The 19,115-nt window shown below is 36.9% G+C and overlaps 1 protein-coding gene across 1 annotated transcript in view; it reads left to right on the top strand.

Moving 5' to 3' along the window:
• The window catches only part of SLC2A9 (solute carrier family 2 member 9), an 83,554-nt gene that overhangs the window by 11,047 nt on the left and 53,392 nt on the right, over positions 1 to 19,115 (top strand). Inside the window, exons 3-6 of the mRNA XM_072335099.1 lie at positions 1,775 to 1,935; positions 6,152 to 6,276; positions 7,533 to 7,678; positions 18,971 to 19,103. Of these exons, the coding sequence (XP_072191200.1) occupies positions 1,775 to 1,935; positions 6,152 to 6,276; positions 7,533 to 7,678; positions 18,971 to 19,103 (565 nt within the window). The remainder of the gene's footprint in view (positions 1 to 1,774; positions 1,936 to 6,151; positions 6,277 to 7,532; positions 7,679 to 18,970; positions 19,104 to 19,115) is intronic.

Genomic DNA, 19,115 nt, shown 5'->3' with positions numbered 1-19,115 from the left:
TAAAGAAATTGCTATGAAGCCACTCATTTTTACAATACTACACCTTGATAGAAAAGACAAGTGAAGTAGCATTTCATTTTGTGCAAATCTGAGCTCTGCGTTTTAGGACTGAAATACGAAACATTGATGATAGGTATTATTTCATAGTAAGCACAATGTAGGCTTTGACCAATAGGATTCCTATTTATATAGCTTCTAAAGTATCTTTAATTCTTTTCCTCGTTGAGTTTCATAATTAAATGTAAATCAAAATGGGCAACTGATGTAGTAGAAATTCCAGATCATAAATTTCTTCATAACACATCTTTATCCCTGGTCTTACATTATAACTTGTTTTTAAAGTGGCTTTCATGCAGTGTAATAGACACCTATCCACTAAGTGTAAAGGCAGAAGGAATTTTCATGTGTTACGTTCATCTGAAAGATTTTTTGATTATGTCAGAAAGTTTAAGTTGTTTTCCTAGGACCCTACCAACACCATATAGCTACATACTCAGCTGAGTCAAATGTCTGCTTTATCTCTATTTTTCTCCCTGTTATTATAGTTTTTATATGGGAATATGATTTGGGAAAAAGTCCTGTTGCTGGAGGTAGGGATCTGATGTCTTTTAACCTCTTGGCAGCCCCAGGAAGACAGGTTTTGGACAGGCTGTTCATCACAGGTATTGGGACTGAGGTGGGCATGTTGAACCCAGTTTTTCACTACCCCAAACAGGCTGATCCCCTTTAGAGTCATCGCCTACAAATGCCCTAATCTTCTGTATCTTTTAACAAATATTCAACAGATTTGTGGTAGCTTATCAGCTAGAGTATTTTCTGTGTGTGTGTATTCACACAGGCTTCCTGAAGAAGCACAAGGGTGGTGAGGAAAAGAAGGGTCAGGAAATGGGGAAAGCACTGAAAGTACCACAGCTGTGATTAGTGTGTGCATTCTTCATTTAATTCCTCCCACGCCATACCCAATCTGTCAACATTCAGCTTTTGGAGCTGTACCATGGGAAACAAGCTGAATTTTTTTCTTGATGTCAGTCACGTTGCTCTCTGGCAGGTATCAGTTGTGATTCCCACCCTCTTTACACCTGAATTTCTGCCTATTTACCAATCTCTTCAAGATATTTTCACCTCTACCTGTCCCCTCCCTTCCTCCTCCCTTCTTTCCTTCCTTATTTTTTTTTACCCAAGGTTATTGTCATGACAAATCCATGAGAAAGCAATAAAACTATTTGCTCTTAGCATAAAATTGTTTCATGATCGGTGACTCAACAAAATAAACTGTAGTTACCACTACTGAAACCTTTATAGTTGTTCTTTACCTTTTTTATTTTCAAGAAGTCATGACAGATGATAGATAATACAGTTTCATTTAGCTTGTCTTATTCTAGAATGTGATGCCGCACTTGCTTGAGGTTAAGGGTGTATCTGTGAGCTATCAGCTGATGTGCAGAAATGTGCCAAGTGTTCTGTTGATAATTCTGTACTGGTAACTTAAATCATAGCATACCATCTTTAGAGAAGTTTTTCTTTTATATATCTCTCCTCTATTCTTGTTTGTTAATGTTTTCTTTCCACAGTGCTCATAAAAGTATGTATGCTTTGACTGGTTGAGTTAGTCTGTAGTACAGTTGCATCTATAGGTGGGTCCCTATTTTTTGGAGGAGGAAGACAGAAATGCAAAAGTGGTTCCTGCAAGCAAGTTGCTGTTTATTCATCCATTCCTGTAAGCTGCATACTTAAAGAGGAATTTTTATATGTATAATTATGTATTTTCTTTCAGTATATCAAGAAGTTCTACAATGAAACTTGGGAACGAAGATATGGCTTCTCAATGGATGCAAGCACCCTGACTCTCCTCTGGTCTGTAACTGTTTCCATTTTTGCCATTGGTGGCCTTGTGGGTGCTATTATCGTTACCCCGATTGTGAAGTTCTTTGGAAGGTAAGTGCATTGGAAAACTACTGATTTCTAAAGCAGTTCCTTACGTAGCTTATCTAGAGTTCTTCACTTGTATTTTATTTTTCTAAAACCCTGTTCATCTCTACCAGAATGCAAACTAAAACATTATCAAATTATGAAATCTCATTTCTAAGAGTTGTGAATTTCAAAGAATAAAATTAATACCTTTTCATCTGGCTGCACTGTGCTTTATTTGAGTCAGTAGAAGCAATTTGCTCAGAATTGGCATCGTGTTGAGGTGTCAAAAATGTTGAATAAACAAGTGTGCAAAAGGGAAAAAGAAAAAACAAAATAGGAAATATTTTGGAAAAGATTGACAGATTCTTGTCCCACAAGTCTCCTGTGTATCTTAAAGCTACACAAGTAAAACATGTTTCATTTATGTCTCAACAACTTTTGTTATCATAGAGAGAAAAATTTGCTCTTTTTTTTCATACTTGTGTCAACTTAAAATATGGTTTGAAGAAATAGACTACAGTGAAGTTTTTGTTTCTTCTTCCACTTTATTGGTGACACATTCACCAATACAATTTTTGATCAAAACTTGACCATAGAAAATATTAATATTTTACAAATATTAATGCTAGTGTGCTTTGCCTTTTTGCAGTAGGTAACAGCTAGATATTTCTCTTACATACCATCTTCTAAAGAGTTCTAAAATTGATAAGTAATTTCTCTATATTTGGAAGGAGCTGGATTAAAAAAACCTATAACATGCATCTTAACTACTAATTTGGCTTCTCCTTAATTACGAAATCTCAATTAATTAATTCTCAAATAAGAAGTTACAAATTATAAATGATTAAAAATCATTTTATAATCTCTGCTTGATTGAATCACAAAATAAATTCATCCAAGAGGCTCAAATATAAGTCTCCATCTTCACTGTTCTTACTTGTATTAACATTTTCACTGTTTCCATCACATACTTTGCATGGTACTCTGAGCCTGTATATTATCTCTCAGCTCCCCTGCTCTCGAATCCTCTGCTTAGATTTTTTTCTTGATTGTCTCTACATTTTCTCCCACCTCTTCTACGTACTTTTGTTTCTTTTTACTCCAAACGATGCAATTTCACATTTTTCCATTTTGTGCCTTGCATACTCTAACTTGTAAATCTATTATACACTTTTCATTACCATATTTTGTCCTGTCAATTCTCAATTTGATTTTGTGTTCTTTTTTTCATAGTCACTTCTCTTTTTCTGATTGTTTGTTTACAGTTTCTACTGCTTATCCATCAGTTTGCCTTTTAACACACTTATTGAATATATGAATATCTCCTCGAGTCAGACTGTTTAATTTCTGGAATTGCGTCTCTGCTTTAGTGAATTAAGTAAGAAATGAATCCATGGAAGATTTGTTTTTTAGTGAAAAGTAGAACAGGTTTGTGTGAAAGTTTGTTGAGTTGGTGGCTGCTGCCAATCATAAGCACACCTCTAAGATGAAAGCATATTGTATTTCAAGGGTAGAGTCCTAAATTTTGGGAAGCTCTATCCCTGTTTATGATGTATATTTCTGTTTAATCATGAAAACGATGCTCTCATAGAGTACTTGATTGGAGATTGGAAGGAACTGTGTCTCTCAGAGAGGCTGGATATAGGCTGCTCATCAACTTGTGGTTCTTGAGTTTGCTGTTCATATTGCAGTGTGTTTGTCTGGTTTAGAAAGCCAGACTGACATATCACTATAGTAATTGACAAGCACATTGTGAAGTGTTGACAATAAAAACAATAAAATACTTGCGTTGTTAAATGGTTCAAGTGTAGGTTGGGGAATTGTGTGTATAATGGAAGTCTGCTCTATTTAAACTGACACCGAATAATGTACTAAGGAGATCAAAAACATTAGTCAGAAATAAGCGAGACTTTGAAAAGAGCATTCCTGCCTCATGTAACTGTAAGATTAATGACATAATTTTCAGAATACTGGATTTCTAAGCGCTGCTATATTTCAAGAGAGTTTCAGGGCAAGGTTTTCGAAGGGCCTTCATTCACGTAACGAGAGGTCCTATGTTCAAACAAAGCAATTAAAGTAATTTATCTAGATTATCTCGGTAACCAAAACAGTGATCAGAATTCATTCTGTTACTGACATTGACTGTTATTTAAACACCTAGTTTTCTTGCAGTGCTTTTTATATAACTTATATCTTCCCCCTAAAATGAACTTCTAGAATCTTTATTGCTAATGAATTTTGAGACAGAGATTATTTTTTGAGGACACTAATCCAATCATTTTTCTAGTTGTGAGTTTCATGCAAAAAGTATTAATTCAAATAAAACCAGCATAATTAATTTTGCAGCTGTGGAGTTCATGTAGTTAGTTGGATTTTGATCTGGCTTCTGGATTTTTCCATTACCATGAGGGTAAATGACAATTTCGAGATCACAAGAGAGATGCAATTTTGGAAAAAGCCAAATTCTGATGAGTAGATTCTCAAGTCTTTTCAGTGTACATACCATAAAATCATAGAATGGCCTGGGTTGAAAAGGATCACAGTGATCATCTAGTTTCAACCCCCCTGCTATGTGCAGGGTTGCCAATATATATAATCTGATGAGAACTTGGCTCATCTTTTGCTAATATTTCCAACTGAGTATAAAATTGGAAATTACATTTCTACAGCAGAACAGATATCTAATCTTGAGAGAACCAATTTTTGGTACTAGGTTGCAAACATTGTTTCTCTTAGAATATAGCTGCTGGTGGGGAAAAAAAAAATGCTAAGACAACCAAATGTTTTTTTGATTGAATCTTCCTTTTCTAATGTTTTATTTCTTTGCACTGGAGAAAGTTCTGAACTATTTGAACAGAAAAGGGAATAAAGGCGTTTAAATGTAGATGAATGTTTGTCTAGTATTTGTAGTGCAATACGTACCACAGAGTTTGCCATGAATTATGTGATAAATATATTTACAAACTCCAAATCTTTTTTTGTCTCAGTTGAGTCCCTTTAACACAAACAGTGTCTGTTTGCATGCCTGTATGTCAGGATAGTGCAATTCATGGCGTACGTCAGTCCAGGTTTCCTTTCCTAGATCTGAAACTGCTTTGCAAGTTAGCTTTAGATTGAGTTCAGTTTGCTCCCTATTTGCCTGCTTACCTAGTTACAAAAATAGGGGTACTAAGACCTTCAGAAAGACTGAAATGAAATGTGCTATGTGAGAGCTTGGTGGGCTATTTACACTAAGTTGCATGTACCGTTTGAGAATTGCTTCATCAGTTTTTGGCTTGGAATGCAAAATGTATGTAAAATAAAAACACTTATGGTTAATTTAGCTTGTTACAATTGGAAGTATATTCACTGGTTCCTACACACATAGAAATCCAGAACACGTTTATTTTTGCTCGTATACAGGGTCTCAAGCATGGCTCTTGTGTTCTTAGGGTGTGTACCTTTGAAATACAGCTCTCTTGTTGACCATGATATTGTTTATGTTAAAGCTATGGTATAGATTTGGAACTATAGACATTTACATATAATATTGTGCTTTTGTACTCTACGCAGTGTGTACAAAGCACCATTCGTTAGGCCCTTTTTGGATTTACTTATAGCTATTTAAGTATAATAGCCTAGTGTACTTGAATCATAGAATCATAGAATCATAGAATTACTCAGGTTGGAAAAGACCTTGAAGATCATCAAGTCCAACCACAGCCTAACCAGTAGCCTATCTCTTAAAAAACAACCACAAAACAATACCACAACAACAAACCTCTGCTAAATCATATCCCTGAGTACCACATCCAAACGGCTCTTAAACACATCCAGGGATGGCGATTCAACCACCTCCTTGGGGAGCCCATTCCAGTACCTAACCACTCATTCTGTAAAGAAGTTCTTTCTAATATCCAACCTAAACTTGCCCTGGCGCAACTTGAGGCCATTTCCCCTCGTCCTGTCACAAGTCAGTAGTGAGAAGAGACCTGCCCCACTCTCACTGTAAGAACCTTTCAGGTACTGGAAGACGGCAATAAGGTCTCCCCTCAGCCTCCTCTTCTTCAGACTAAACAGCCCCAGCTTTCTTAGTCTCTCCTCATAGGGCTGATTCTCCAAGCCCTTAACGAGCCTCGTTGCCCTTCTCTGGACCTGCTCCAGTACCTCCATGTCCTTCTTGTGCTGAGGTGAAATTGGAATGTGATAAGATCTGTCTGTTTTGATGCTGATACTTACATAAAGTATCTTCTCTTCTTAGGAAATGTACGTTGTTGCTCAACAATGTCTTTGCAGTGGCAGCTGCAATACTGATGTCACTCTCTCAGCTGGCAGGATCATTTGAAATGCTCATACTGGGACGCATTATAATGGGAGTTGATGCAGGTAAGTTTTTATCAAGCTGTCCTTAACTGTAATGCCTGTGCCACATATAACCTTTCTCACCTCCATCAATTAGATCTTTACATTAAAGAGGCATTTTGGGGACTAGACACACTGGGACAAAACAGTAGAGCAAAGGTTGGAGTATCTGGCATTCAGTGAAGACACTGTAATTGCCCCTAGCTGCTGATGTCCATCTTGATTGTTTCTTCCCCTTTCCTTCCTCAGCCCCCACAGTGTGAGCAACGAAAATCCTTTTGCTGTGAGGATGTAGCCTATTTATTAATGCTTCTTGCTCCTATGTGTTTGGAAGCTATTGGATCTGATTCTAGTTGCAGTAGGTGTAAGAAGGAGGTTTGGACATTGTCATTCACTCCTAGCAATGTTGTTTTCTCTGTTTAAAAGTGACTCATAGAAGCACCTCTATCCTAGAAGAGTCCTGCAGCTGGCAGTGAAGGTCTCAGCAACATTACAGGTTGTTAAATGGTTGAAAGTTTGCCTGATGCAGAGGCAGATATGATGAACTGAATAGATTCATCATGATTCAGTGATTCTAAAATGATTTTATCCTATCTGTATAATTACATAAACCTAGGCAATGGAAAGTGTTTTTGCTTTTGTATCGTTAAACCTCAGTTCTAGCAAAATTTGGCTATACTGTCCATAAGCACAAACTATGGTTCTTTAAATGTGCATGTGTGTTTCACTTACAATGTGCAACTTAGGGGTAATACTGATAGCTGTTGACTTTTGTCTCAGATTACCGGCATGTGGTTGAATGTTTGGAACAATTTCAGTATGAGACAGTATACGTAATCGGGGTCATGCATTTGTTTTCTCCTGGTTTTGAGCAGCATGCTCACCCTTGTTTTATGTCTGCTATTAAAAGTGATTTGCAGTGGTAAACCTGTATTGAGAGAAATATCTACTGATGCTTTTTATGGTAAAAATGCTTCATTTGACACTGTTTGCTCTCCCTGAGCCTACTGTTTTTTTCTTCCTTACCTACACCAGCGTTAAACTGGAATTTCTTTCCTTTGTGATGAACAGATTGAAAATATAAAATCTACTTGTGATTCTCATTCTTCAGAAATCTTTGCTGCTTCTTTTCAAATATTGGCCTGTAGAGATAATCATTCCTGTGGCTGCTAAATGGTGTGAGAGTAGTTAGACTCCTTTCCATATATGTTCATTTTGTACTTGGTATATTGAAAAGGTGGTATGACAATTTATGTTTTTTTCTCCCCATTCCTCTGTAGGCATTTCCTTGAGTGCTCTTCCCATGTATTTGAGTGAAATATCTCCTAAGGAAATCCGTGGTTCACTGGGTCAGGTTACAGCAATTTTCATCTGTGTCGGTGTTTTCATGGGGCAAGTCTTGGGGCTGCCAGAGATATTTGGGACAGTAAGTATTCAGTAGACTTCTCATCTCCAAGTATTCTTTGAAAAGGCAAAATATTCTGTGAGAGAATGCAAGAATATGCAAAGAGTGATATTTTGATATTCCGTCAGAGCTCCTTATAAAAGCAGAAAACAGCTCAGTCACTTTCTTGTTCTGAAGCACTTTGGAAAGTGGTTTCTTCTATGTCTTTTAAAAGTGTGTGTGTAACTAAGTAGGTAAGGCAAGCAATTTTAACAGCTTGTATGTACATAGGCATGTTTTCCCATCCCATCCTCTTACTTGATATACATTTATTCATGCTGATTTCTGGTTTCTCTGAATATCATGGAAATGCTTGGGAGTTTTTTGCATATTTGATTTACAGCTCTTCAAAGTAATAACTGAAACTATTTGATTAGAAGTTGTACACAAACCCAAGCCTTGCCCAGAGATTACAACACTTCTTTAACTCACTCATACTTTGGAAATGAAGGAGAAGAATTAACACATACTCTTATGTAAAGAGGATACCCAGATACGAAAGATAGCCTTGTTTCCATAGGCTGAAATTAACTTAGTGGCCACTGGATGTCGGCATTACTCTGAAAAACAAAGTCAAGATTTATTCAGGGTGGCACTTGGAAATACTTTTGAACCAGAGATGAGTTTTCAAGACAAGGTGGAGGAAACGTCTGCAGCAATCCACTTACAACGAAACCTGAACAGAGAATCCCTTCTGACAGCCTGCAAAAGTAGTAAATAGTTGAAAAGTGAGAAAAGTTTTTCCTCCCATCTCCATTCAAATTCAGCTCCTCTGTAAACATACCATAGCATCCTCCCTGAATATTTTCTTTCTTTTCTTTTTTTTGTTCTGATCAGTTCTCCTGTTCTGTCCTTGGACTCATTTATCTTGTTAAACTTTCCTGGAGGTGAATGTTTTCATTCAACTTACCTTTAAGTATAGATTATTTTCCTCTCTGCTCCTTTAAGGCAACAGATCTTAGGTAAGAACTTAAACTGGCTTTCACATCACTGCCTGCCTTCGACAATGTCCCTTTTCCTTCTTTGAAAGCCAGAGTTTTACAAAAGAGTGTATTAAATGTCAAGAACATGGTTCAACTGCCTACTGTCAGCTCGTAAGTGGTAAATTTTATTTAAAAACTAATCAAACAAACAAACCATTAATGCACTTTTAAAGATAAGGTGTGTGAAAATTTGTACTCCTTTCTAGATCTTTGGGATATCTCTCAATTTTTTTCCCTTCCACATTAAGAAGATTGCAATTCTGCTTTTGCAAACTGGTTCAGTATACTGTTAGTTAATATTACATCACTGAAGTTAGCAATTAGTTTATATAAGAGGAGATAAGATGAGTGACATCAGTCTGTGAAAGGAGCAAAGTTTTGGCCTGTTTGAATTAGCGTCGTTCCAATGAAATTATGTCAGTTATGTTGATTTATCTAGTTGGGTACGTGGGTGTATTTTCCTTTTAATACATTAATAAAATTTAGCACAGAGGGAGGAAACCTCAAACAGTTTGAAATGATTCCCCAGTACAGTCTTAGCCAACTTTGAAGGCTAACTGTCTGTTGGTTTCAGTCAAGCCAGGATTTTGTTCCATGGCTTTGTGTGATGTTCCCCTTGATATCAGTAAGAATTTTGCAAAAGGTACAAGCAATTGCCAGACATTTCTGCTGAAGGTGGAAGGAATCAAATATGGTGTCATCCTTCAGGATTCTTTAAGTCTTGCAATACCTTCCTCCTCTTCTCCACGACAATTGCTCTCAAACTTCTGTCACTGTATTTAATTATTAAAAGTACATTCAAGATGTTTGTTGGCTGCTTTCTAGATCAACTTCTTGCTGATTAATATGACGGCTTCTCTTCAGTAATGATGTGAATGCTTATGGAGTTGTTTTCCAGATCACTAAATATTTTTCTCCTCTTTCTCTTGTTGGAGAAATCTCTTATACATTTGAAGTGAAGACAGTATTTTAGATCCATGGCCACTGTGAACTACATGTTCACAGGGTCTTCTTAATGATTTCAGTTGTCACTGTAAAGCAAATCCTTCCTTCCCTCAGAATTCTGAAATGCTTTTCATTACAACTTAGGCCAAGGCTGTAATGTGACATTTTGCAGTATGTAATATATGTATGTTTGCAGTAATTCTATGTTTCTGAAATTTATACATTTTTTAAAGCAACTAGAGAAGGAAGCTACAATCTGTCGGTGCCTGTCGTAAGTGATAACTTTGAGTACAGCTGATGACATTAGTATCAAGAAAAACACCTTTGTTGAGTCTGTCTATCAATGACCTAATTTTTAATGTTGTTTTAAAACTTCACAGAAGCTTTTGTTGTTTTTATGGTCGCTCTGTGGTAGGTTGCTTTCTTCTATCAGAAGTGATTGTAAATAGTGCTGGTTATGAACATTTGTTTTCTGTTGTTGTTTCATAACAAATTTCTTGTGAGGCCTGTAGTGTGTATTGCCTGTAACTGGAGCAAGTATTTAGGTTATTAATTGTAGTTTCTAAGCTGTGATGCTTTTGAAGGAAAGAAGGACAAAGGCTGATCTGGACATCTTGCTGGAAGAGACTGTTTGGAACAGCAATTGACATGAGGAGGGCTGCAAACATGGCCAACCTTCCCTCTTAAAAGAGGAGAGGGTAAGATCATCACATGCTTGTCTGAGGAAATAGAGGGGAAGGGAGCAGAACTGACTGCACCTTGTTAGTTTAGAGGGAAGAACTAGAGAGGCTTGCTAAATCTCAGAGGTAACACTGCTAACAAGAAGTGTTCTCTGTGAAAAACTGCTTGCTGAAATTCAACAGAGTGATGTTTGGAACAGACTCCTGGCTGAAGTAGCTTGAGCAGAAAATTTAACTTTTAAATTGGAGCTTGATGCATTTATCTGGATTACATATGATTGTTGCCTTTAGTAGTCCTATAGAAGTCTCTCTACAGAAGAGGATTTACACAGGCTTTGGGGCATAGCCTTACAAGCTTTTATTAACAACCTAATTGGTAACTTCCTCACTTATTGAATGCAACAGTGTTCATTTAAATGTGGAAAAGTGATGAAAATGAGCTCAGAAGCTCTATTACTTGAGGCAATTCAGAAAGTGCTTACTGCTCATTGTGTCAAGTAGGTTAAGCAGACCCATAGTGATTTTTAATGAACTTTTATTTATAAAACTAGTACAGGTGATGCAGGAGGCATGTCCACAGATCCAGACTTACTGCTGGAGTAAATGGTCAAGATTCATTCTTTGGCCTTGTTACTGCAGTTCTGGTCTGATCTCTGTTTCTGGTCTGATCTCTGTTTCTGGTCTGATCTCTGTTTCTGGTCTGATCTCTGTTTCTGGTCTGATCTCTGTTTCTGGTCTGATCTCTGTTTCTGGTCTGATCTCTGTTTCTGGTCTGATCTGTTTCTGGTCTGATCTCTGTTTCTGGTCTGATCTCTGTTTCTGAGCTCATGCAGAAAATGTATGAAACACTGAAGTTAAAAAGTGAGGAAGTGCTGCCCTGTGCCACACAGTCCATTTTCCTACTTTCTACGTAATTTATGTCGTGATGATAGAATCATAGAATCACAAGGTTGGAAAGGACTTACAAGGTCATCTAGTCCAACTGTCCTCCCATTACCATTGCTACCACAAGCTATTAAACCATATCTGCTAGCTCCTCATCCAGATGCCTTTTGAACACTGCCGGGGATGGCGACTCCACCACCTCCCTGGGCAGGCCAGGCCATTCCAGTACCTGACCACTCTCTGAGAGGAAAGTTTTTCCTTATGTCTATGATTTCTCCTTCACAAAGATTATCAAGATTTGTACTAAAGTTAATTTCATTTTTCCTATCACAGCAGCTTTCCTAAGCATTCTACCGGAAGTGCTAATGGTTGAGAGTCTTCTTATTTCCTTCTTTTCTTTTTTCATAACCAATCTGTCAGTTTATTTTAATTGCCTTTTTGGTCAAATATTCTTAATTCCTTCATATCTTTGCTTTTTCCTCACCTGTAGAAATGGTCCCCCCATCACTACTAATTTTTATACTTATAAATTATCCCAAATATCCTGAGTGGGAAGGAACCCACAAGGATCACTGAGTCCAACTCCTCTCTCCACATTCACCAAAATTGTAGTGATGTTTTTCATTCAAGGCTTTGATTCTGATATGTCGTAGCCTTTGGTAGGTGACAGTAACTCTGTAGAGGCATGGGAAATTATACTGTGGTAATGCTGTCTGGTGATCAGAATATGGAGTGTAGCTACAACCATAATACACAAGAAAAAGCAGCAAATCATTTGATGCTTATTTAGGAATTATTCATTATTCCCACTGTTACGTATGGTCCTCTAATTAATTAAAGGAGCTACATTCTACTTGGTTAGGTTATTTTATTGGTTTAAACAAGAAATTAGTGCTTTTTAGAACACAGACCACGTATTATTCCCCTTTACTTATCAAACAGCTAAAAAAGTTTTTAAAAATTTTACTCAAGTTCACATGACTGATTTCCAAACTGCATGGACATAGAACTATGCTAAGTCCTTGAGAATATATCTGGTTGTTTGGCCCCATTCAGTTCTTTAGCAACACTTAACAACAGTTGTGTCTGTCTTCTGAAGAGGCCACATCTGGACAGTACAAACAAGTAGACTGAGATCCTCCTTGGAGAAATTCCATAATCAATTGCTACAGGGAAGGAAAGCTGATATTTGGAGTTCTTGTAGAGTCATGTGACTGCCTGGTGAATTGAAGCATGGATATCAGGAAAGGCTCTTCACCTGAGGGTAGTCAGGCTGGCTCCCCAGGGCAGTGGTTGTGGTACCAAGCTGCCAGAGTTCCAGAAGCATCTGAACAACATTCGTAGGCATAGGGTCTGGTTTTGGGTGGTCCCATGTAGAGCCAGGAGTTGGACTCGATGACCCTTTTGGGTCTCTTCCCCCTTGGGATATTCTATGATTCTACTGCAAGTATAGCATACTTGTTTTCATTTGCTAGCATCTCATTTTAGCCTTCTGTAGTCTAGAGCTGTTAATTCATCAGGAAGCCATGGCAACTGCAGATGACAACCCGGTGCTGGCCCATAGGAATGGAATCATGTTATCTGCCATAACATGAGTGCTGAATTTCTGCTACTGGCTACAAGATTATTTAATCTAGGACAGTTTTGCTTATATAGCATGTGTAGTTTTCTGCATATTGAAGGAGAAAACAGACATTTACGATAAGCAGAAAGTGTTTCAGGCCTGTCATTTGTTAAAACACTGCCCTTCAGGTGCTTCCTCTTTCTTTCTGTGATTCTGCAATTAAATCAGCCAGAGAATTTTTCTGACAGATTGTTCCCTACAGATCCTTTGCCAGTGCATTGTCAGCTTCAGTTTTGAAAGTTCAAATGTGCACTTATGATCTTGAGGGAATATTCTCTGGCCTAATTCTGGCATATTCCACATATTTCCAGGTATTTCTGTAGCTGTGTTTCTCCTGCATGTGAGTCCGTGTTTCACTCCAAAGCTTTTCCTTAGCATGTTAACATCTTTTGAATGCTGTAGACTGTAGATTCAGTATCTTTTCCATTTTTGTATGGCTATAAGATATATGATATCTTATATAAGATACATGATAAGATCATGTAAAAGATATATGTATGAATTCAGGACAGGTAAAACTGGAACTGTTGCTGCAGTTTCCCCTGTGGCTGCCTGGCTCTGGCTGCTGCTCAGACCAGACCAGATGTCTGCTGTAGGTAGGCCAATGGGAAAGTAGATTTTGTTTAATTCAGAAACCCCATTTTATACATTTTTAGGTCTCTCTAGATCGTGTTTACTTGTCTAGCTTGATTACACCGTTTCATAGTGGGTAAGATGTCATCCTAAAAACATTGCTTTGCTCATCTCCTAGGGCCTATTAGGGGTATGTCCTACAAGACCCCTTGAAAATCGCATATTTGAAGTGATGGATAGCTGTGTACTTAGGAAAGTTTATGTAGGAATCTTTCATGCTGTTTTACCAAGTTCTTTCAAAAACACTCCTTCACTTGCACTAAAAAGGCGATGCAATAAATGGCCTTACATGCTTTGTTGCTGAAGGCTGCTCTTTGCCTTTACTTGTCAAAACTCCATTAAATATTCTTATTTCCTTGTTAGACTCTAAATTCAGGTCCAGGGATTCCTTAAAAGCTGTCTGTATGTCATAAATGAGAAAAGAAAGCAATTCAGAATTGCTCTGGTGGCCCACAGCCTGTAGATGGACACCAATGAAAAAAAAAAAAAAAAGTGATATTCTTTTCAGATAGATCTTGCACATTAGCACAATAAGAGTATGAATCAATCAGTCTTCCTCATACTGTTCTGAGCTCTTTTCTTCTATACCTCTCTTCCCATGAGCCATGACAATAACTATTGTTAAAGATATGTATCTTTCAAGGTTGGAGTAAGAATTTACATATAATTAACATGTAGAATAAAGAACTCGTAGCAAAAAGAAGAGAGCTAATGTTAGTGAACTCTTGCAATTCTGTGATGCATTTTGGAAATGAAAGTAGCTTATGCCTCATGGATGCATGCTTTTTGCTTATGTGGCTTTGTTGCTTATGTTGCAGTGGAAAAGGTCATACGCTAATGATTTCCAGGGTCCTTCTCTAATTCCCAGCACATCCTATCTGTGATTTCAATTATCTAGCTGTGTAGAATGGAAAAGTATAACACTTTCATTATGTCTAATTATATGCTAGAAGTAAATGAAGTGGAGTAAAGTCCTATTGGAGACTAGTAGTGGTATACCCCAGGGATCAAAGCTAGTGTACCCTAGATGTCCCCACAGGACTAGCTGATGTGATGCACAAAACCTAGGAGACCTGCATCCTTCTGGGGCTGCAGCAGGATGCTTCAAGGCAGCCAGAAATTACAGTAGATGTGATTCTTTTTGCATATGTGTGAATCTAAAGTTACAAATGTTCCTGTGAGGTGGCTGTTACGCTTTTCAAATTACGATTTTAAAAGAAGTTTTAAAATTATTTGTCTATTGGGATAATAGAGCCTATGGCAGTTATGTATTTCCTCACTCAATCTTCTTTGTTCCTATTATGTGTCTTGTGTTAGGAGACTTAATTAGCCTCACCATTTTTTCACCAAAATGAGTAGTTATTTATAGGGCAACACAGCACATCTTCCCTCTTCTACTTTATGACTGACAATAATTCAATTATCTTTTTTAATTTGTATATGTATGTGTATATTCTTAGCATTTCCTGTGTTGGAAGTGTCTTATCACTTTATCAATAAAAATTTTCTAATTAACAAATATTAAACGTAACCAATAATTACATAGGCCATTGACCTGCATACAGTCCAATAGTGCAACAGTCAGCAGGGCTTATTGACATTTTCCATATGCTAGTTTGTTTCCCACCTCTTAACTTGTGCAGTATCTTCCATTTCCCATATTTTAGCCAATAATTCTCTGACATAATAATATTTACTTTATTGTATTTTAATATAGTTTAATCTTGTTTAATTGACAAACCCTAGTCATGATTTACACACACATATACACACACACACACAATCATACACACACACACATATATGTTTACCATCACATAATTCTGTAGATTTGCACTTTATTATATCAGCCTTTGAGTATCTGGTTGTTGAACTTGCTCCTCTACTTAGCTGTCTTTTGTAAATAGATCAAAGCTAGGTTTTTCCTGTCTCAGCCTAAGCAAATATTCACAATGTGACAGTTCAAAATTGAAATCATGCCATCTTGACATGTTATTTGTACCAGTTCTAAGCAGGTGATGAGTCAAGTCCTCTGTAATTAAAATATTTAATGCTCTTCTAAGTTTTTTGTGAGATAAAATGTGATGGGGTTGTTTTCTTTCAGTAATGTCTCTATTCTTCTCCTTAGTGACAACTGAGGCAAAGCACTGAAGTAGCTTCCAAGTCATGCCTAAAATGTCTTTTGTCTTCATTTTATTATTGCTTCTGAGCACTGTCCCAGAACAGGTTCTATTCCTGCCTAAAAAAGGTCAGGGTACCTTTCCTTTCCCAGATTTCTTTAATTCCTTTTATAGAGTCTAATTCAGCTTGATTTTCTGGAGTTCATATTTATGCATTCATACCAACAAATGTAGCTCTTTTAAACTCAGTGTAGCCCTAACAATTCTTTTCTGTATAGAGATGAAGAATCTGAGTGTAGATAATGCAAATTAACAGAAAAACAAGTAAAACCCATGTTCTGTAGTAGAATCAAATAGGCACCATTTGAAACCTTTTGAAATGGATGGAAACATTTCCACTGATTTCAGTCACTTACCGATGTGAGGGGTTTTTTTTTCTATAATATGCACACTCTGTTAAAAATAAAATACATTTTTCAACTTTTCCTATCAAAGTGAGATGTTTACCCCATCCATACCTAAAGGGAAAAAGAGTAGTTTCATCACAGCCATATGAGTTCAATTAAATTACAAAATTCAGGGATGATCAAACTTCCTTTCAGAATGTGAAAGTATATTTGATTGTTTTATCTCAAGTTCTTTTTAGAAGTCAGCATAATAAAAAGTAAATCAGAAACCCTTCATAGAGGAAATAAAGGAAGCTCAGTGTTTTATGAGGTGAAAATTTTATTATACTGCCAGAGTGTGTTATTTACTGTGGAGGATAAGTTCAGAAGTTCAATCTTATTCCTGCTCATTTCAAAATAACACTCTCAGAAGAGTTACCTGACAGAAAAGTGAACTAGAAAACCATGCATTCTCAGACACTTTAAAAAGGGAGAAATAATATTCCAAACAAGTCCCAATAGGCTGGCAGAATATTCATTGTAATAATACACACTTTAAGACGTGTCCTTGGTATTGTGGAAAAAAACTACAGGAAATAAGATGTGATAACAAAGAGCAAATTCTTTTTTATTTATATATATATTTATTTATATATTATATATTTATATACTTTTATATGTATTTTATTTATTTATTTATATATATATATTTAATATCCAGGTATTTATTTATATTATTATTATTCTTTTTTTATAACTTCATCTAAAAGAAATGGCTGCTTACAGGTGCATTTAGAATACAGCTTTAGAACACAGTGCCTGTTTTCTTGAGTTTCTTAACACCAGGACCCCATTTTGCATATGTGATTAATTAACAATTCTTAAAGTCTTAATGTTAGTTTAATTTTCTTAATTTTTAAATAAGACTGATAATCAGTCAGTCTTGATGCTTGTATATGGGGTAGAGTTCTTTGCTCAATTGAATCTAAAATAATAAATAAATTCAGAATGAAGGAACAGGATCTTGAAGTCCTGGTGGCAACAAAGGCTTCGAGGAGGACTGATAGGATTGATGTTTGAATCCTTTGAAAAATTCCTTTCTCAAGTTGCTTTACTCTCATTAGACATTTAAACATCAACAACATCCACTGAAAGGACAACAGAAAAGAATGATTAGGAGATACCCCTCTCATTCTGCCTGCAGTTGTTAAATTACCCCATATCCCTGCTCAGGTACTGGGCTTGGGTTACATCTCATGTTATGCTGTGTGTTCTGTTTGAGAAGTTGCATTGCTGAAGTGGGAGAACATAAGATAAAAACTGCCAACGGAAAGTAGCTTGAGGGTCTCTGAATTTTGATTTGACTGAGGAAAATTATATTGAAATAAAATGTAGCCAGATCTGTTTAGGGAAAATTTGGGGGTCTGAGTGGATAGATTTATTTTGAGGGAGAAACTGGATCCAAACTCCCCATGCCTTTCAGAGTTCAATCAGACAGGATGTGGTGCAATCTGCTTTTGATCTAGCCAAGCTTTTGAAAATGTGCTAGACATTATGCCTGAGCAGTAGGTGCACTGAAGTCTCAGCAGGCTTTTCAATTAAAGACCAATTCTCAGATTAGAAAGAATTGAGTTAAATAGGTGAACGATGAACTTAAAGGAGAAAACTACTAAAGAAAAATGCATCTTGTTATTAGATAACTGAAAGAAAAGGTATCTTAAGAACATGGACTGATAGCAGACCGCTTTGCTGCAGAAAATAATACTTCAATGACTTTCTTCTCCAGCTACTTGTTAGCATCTTCTATTAGAGTAAGCCCAGGGAGGCAGATAAGCTTTCCTTACTGCCTCTCCCAAACTTTTCCTCAAATAGCTTTCCTCAGGTTGCCCTCTACAGCTAATTTTAAATAATGAGTGTGTCTGAGGTTGATAACTTTGTTTTAGTCGATTTAAAAGAAAATAGTGAAACTCAAATTCTATCTGAAAACTGCCAGTGGTTGAGCAGTTTTACATGATCTTGTTTGGCAGTCACATAGAGACGATTGTAGGAAACAGATCATCTGTGCTTTGGGTTGCTGGGTATACTACAGGTTGCTCTTGTGCTTCAGTTCCTGGCTGGAGAGGTCCAGGAGACCACTTGGAAGGCAAAAGGGAAGTACTTTTATATTTCATGGATTTGGAAACAAGGCAAATTGAGCTGGGAGCTGGGCTAGCTACTGCAAACTGGGAAAGAGTATAACATGTTAGTCTTAGTTAGATGACTCTAAAAGAGAGGACTACTACAAGGTGCCATGATTAAGGAATCAGGATAAATGAAACCCATTTTTTTTACACTTTAATTAGCACAGAAACCAGTTAAAGAAATAGAATAACTGGCTGCAACTTACTGCAGATCAGCTGTTATCGGGATTTTACCCATGTTACAACTGGATCATTAAGCCATTTCTTTCTTTGATCAATGAGATTAGAGTAAGAGACAGCCTGCAGCTATATCTAACTATGCGAAGATAGCACTGTATTACTTCTTAAAGAGAATCACAGAATCATAGAATATCCTGAGTTGGAAGGAATGTACGAGGATAATGCAGTCCAACCCCTGGCTCCACACAGGATCACCCAAAATTCAAACTCTCTGTTTTTTTGAAGAACGTGTGATATTAGTGCAAATGAGGATGACTTATAGAATATATATTTGAGTATGTATAAATATTTTTGTACGTGTGATTGTTAATGCCAGAGGAAAGGAGAAATGTGTTAAGTAACGCTGTTTTCTAATTCCCCTGCCTCTCTTTCTATGCTCAGTCAGTTGATGACCTAAATTCCGTCTTCCTCATCCCTTGAGGAAAGAGATCTAAGAGAAAAGTATTCAGACTCCCTCCTGAGCTCAGACAGAAGATGCTACCCTGCTCATTGGCACAATATGTCAATATGATGAACTTACAGCACTTTCCATCTATTCTTGTTCCTACTTTCACTATGAGAGAACACTACTGACTATCATATTTGCATCTGTCTGCAGGAATCTCGGTGGCCTTTTCTGTTTGGAGTGATCGTTGTTCCTGCACTGATACAAGTAGTGATTCTGCCTTTTCTTCCTGAAAGTCCTCGTTACCTCCTACTTGAAAAACATAATACCAGCAAGGCAGAAAAAGGTATGATGTGTT

Source organism: Excalfactoria chinensis, chromosome 4, assembly GCF_039878825.1.
Source record: "Excalfactoria chinensis isolate bCotChi1 chromosome 4, bCotChi1.hap2, whole genome shotgun sequence".
NCBI classification, from domain to species: domain Eukaryota; kingdom Metazoa; phylum Chordata; class Aves; order Galliformes; family Phasianidae; genus Excalfactoria; species Excalfactoria chinensis.
The sequence above is the reverse complement of the archived record's forward strand: the minus strand, read 5'-3'. Positions and strand labels throughout refer to the sequence as shown.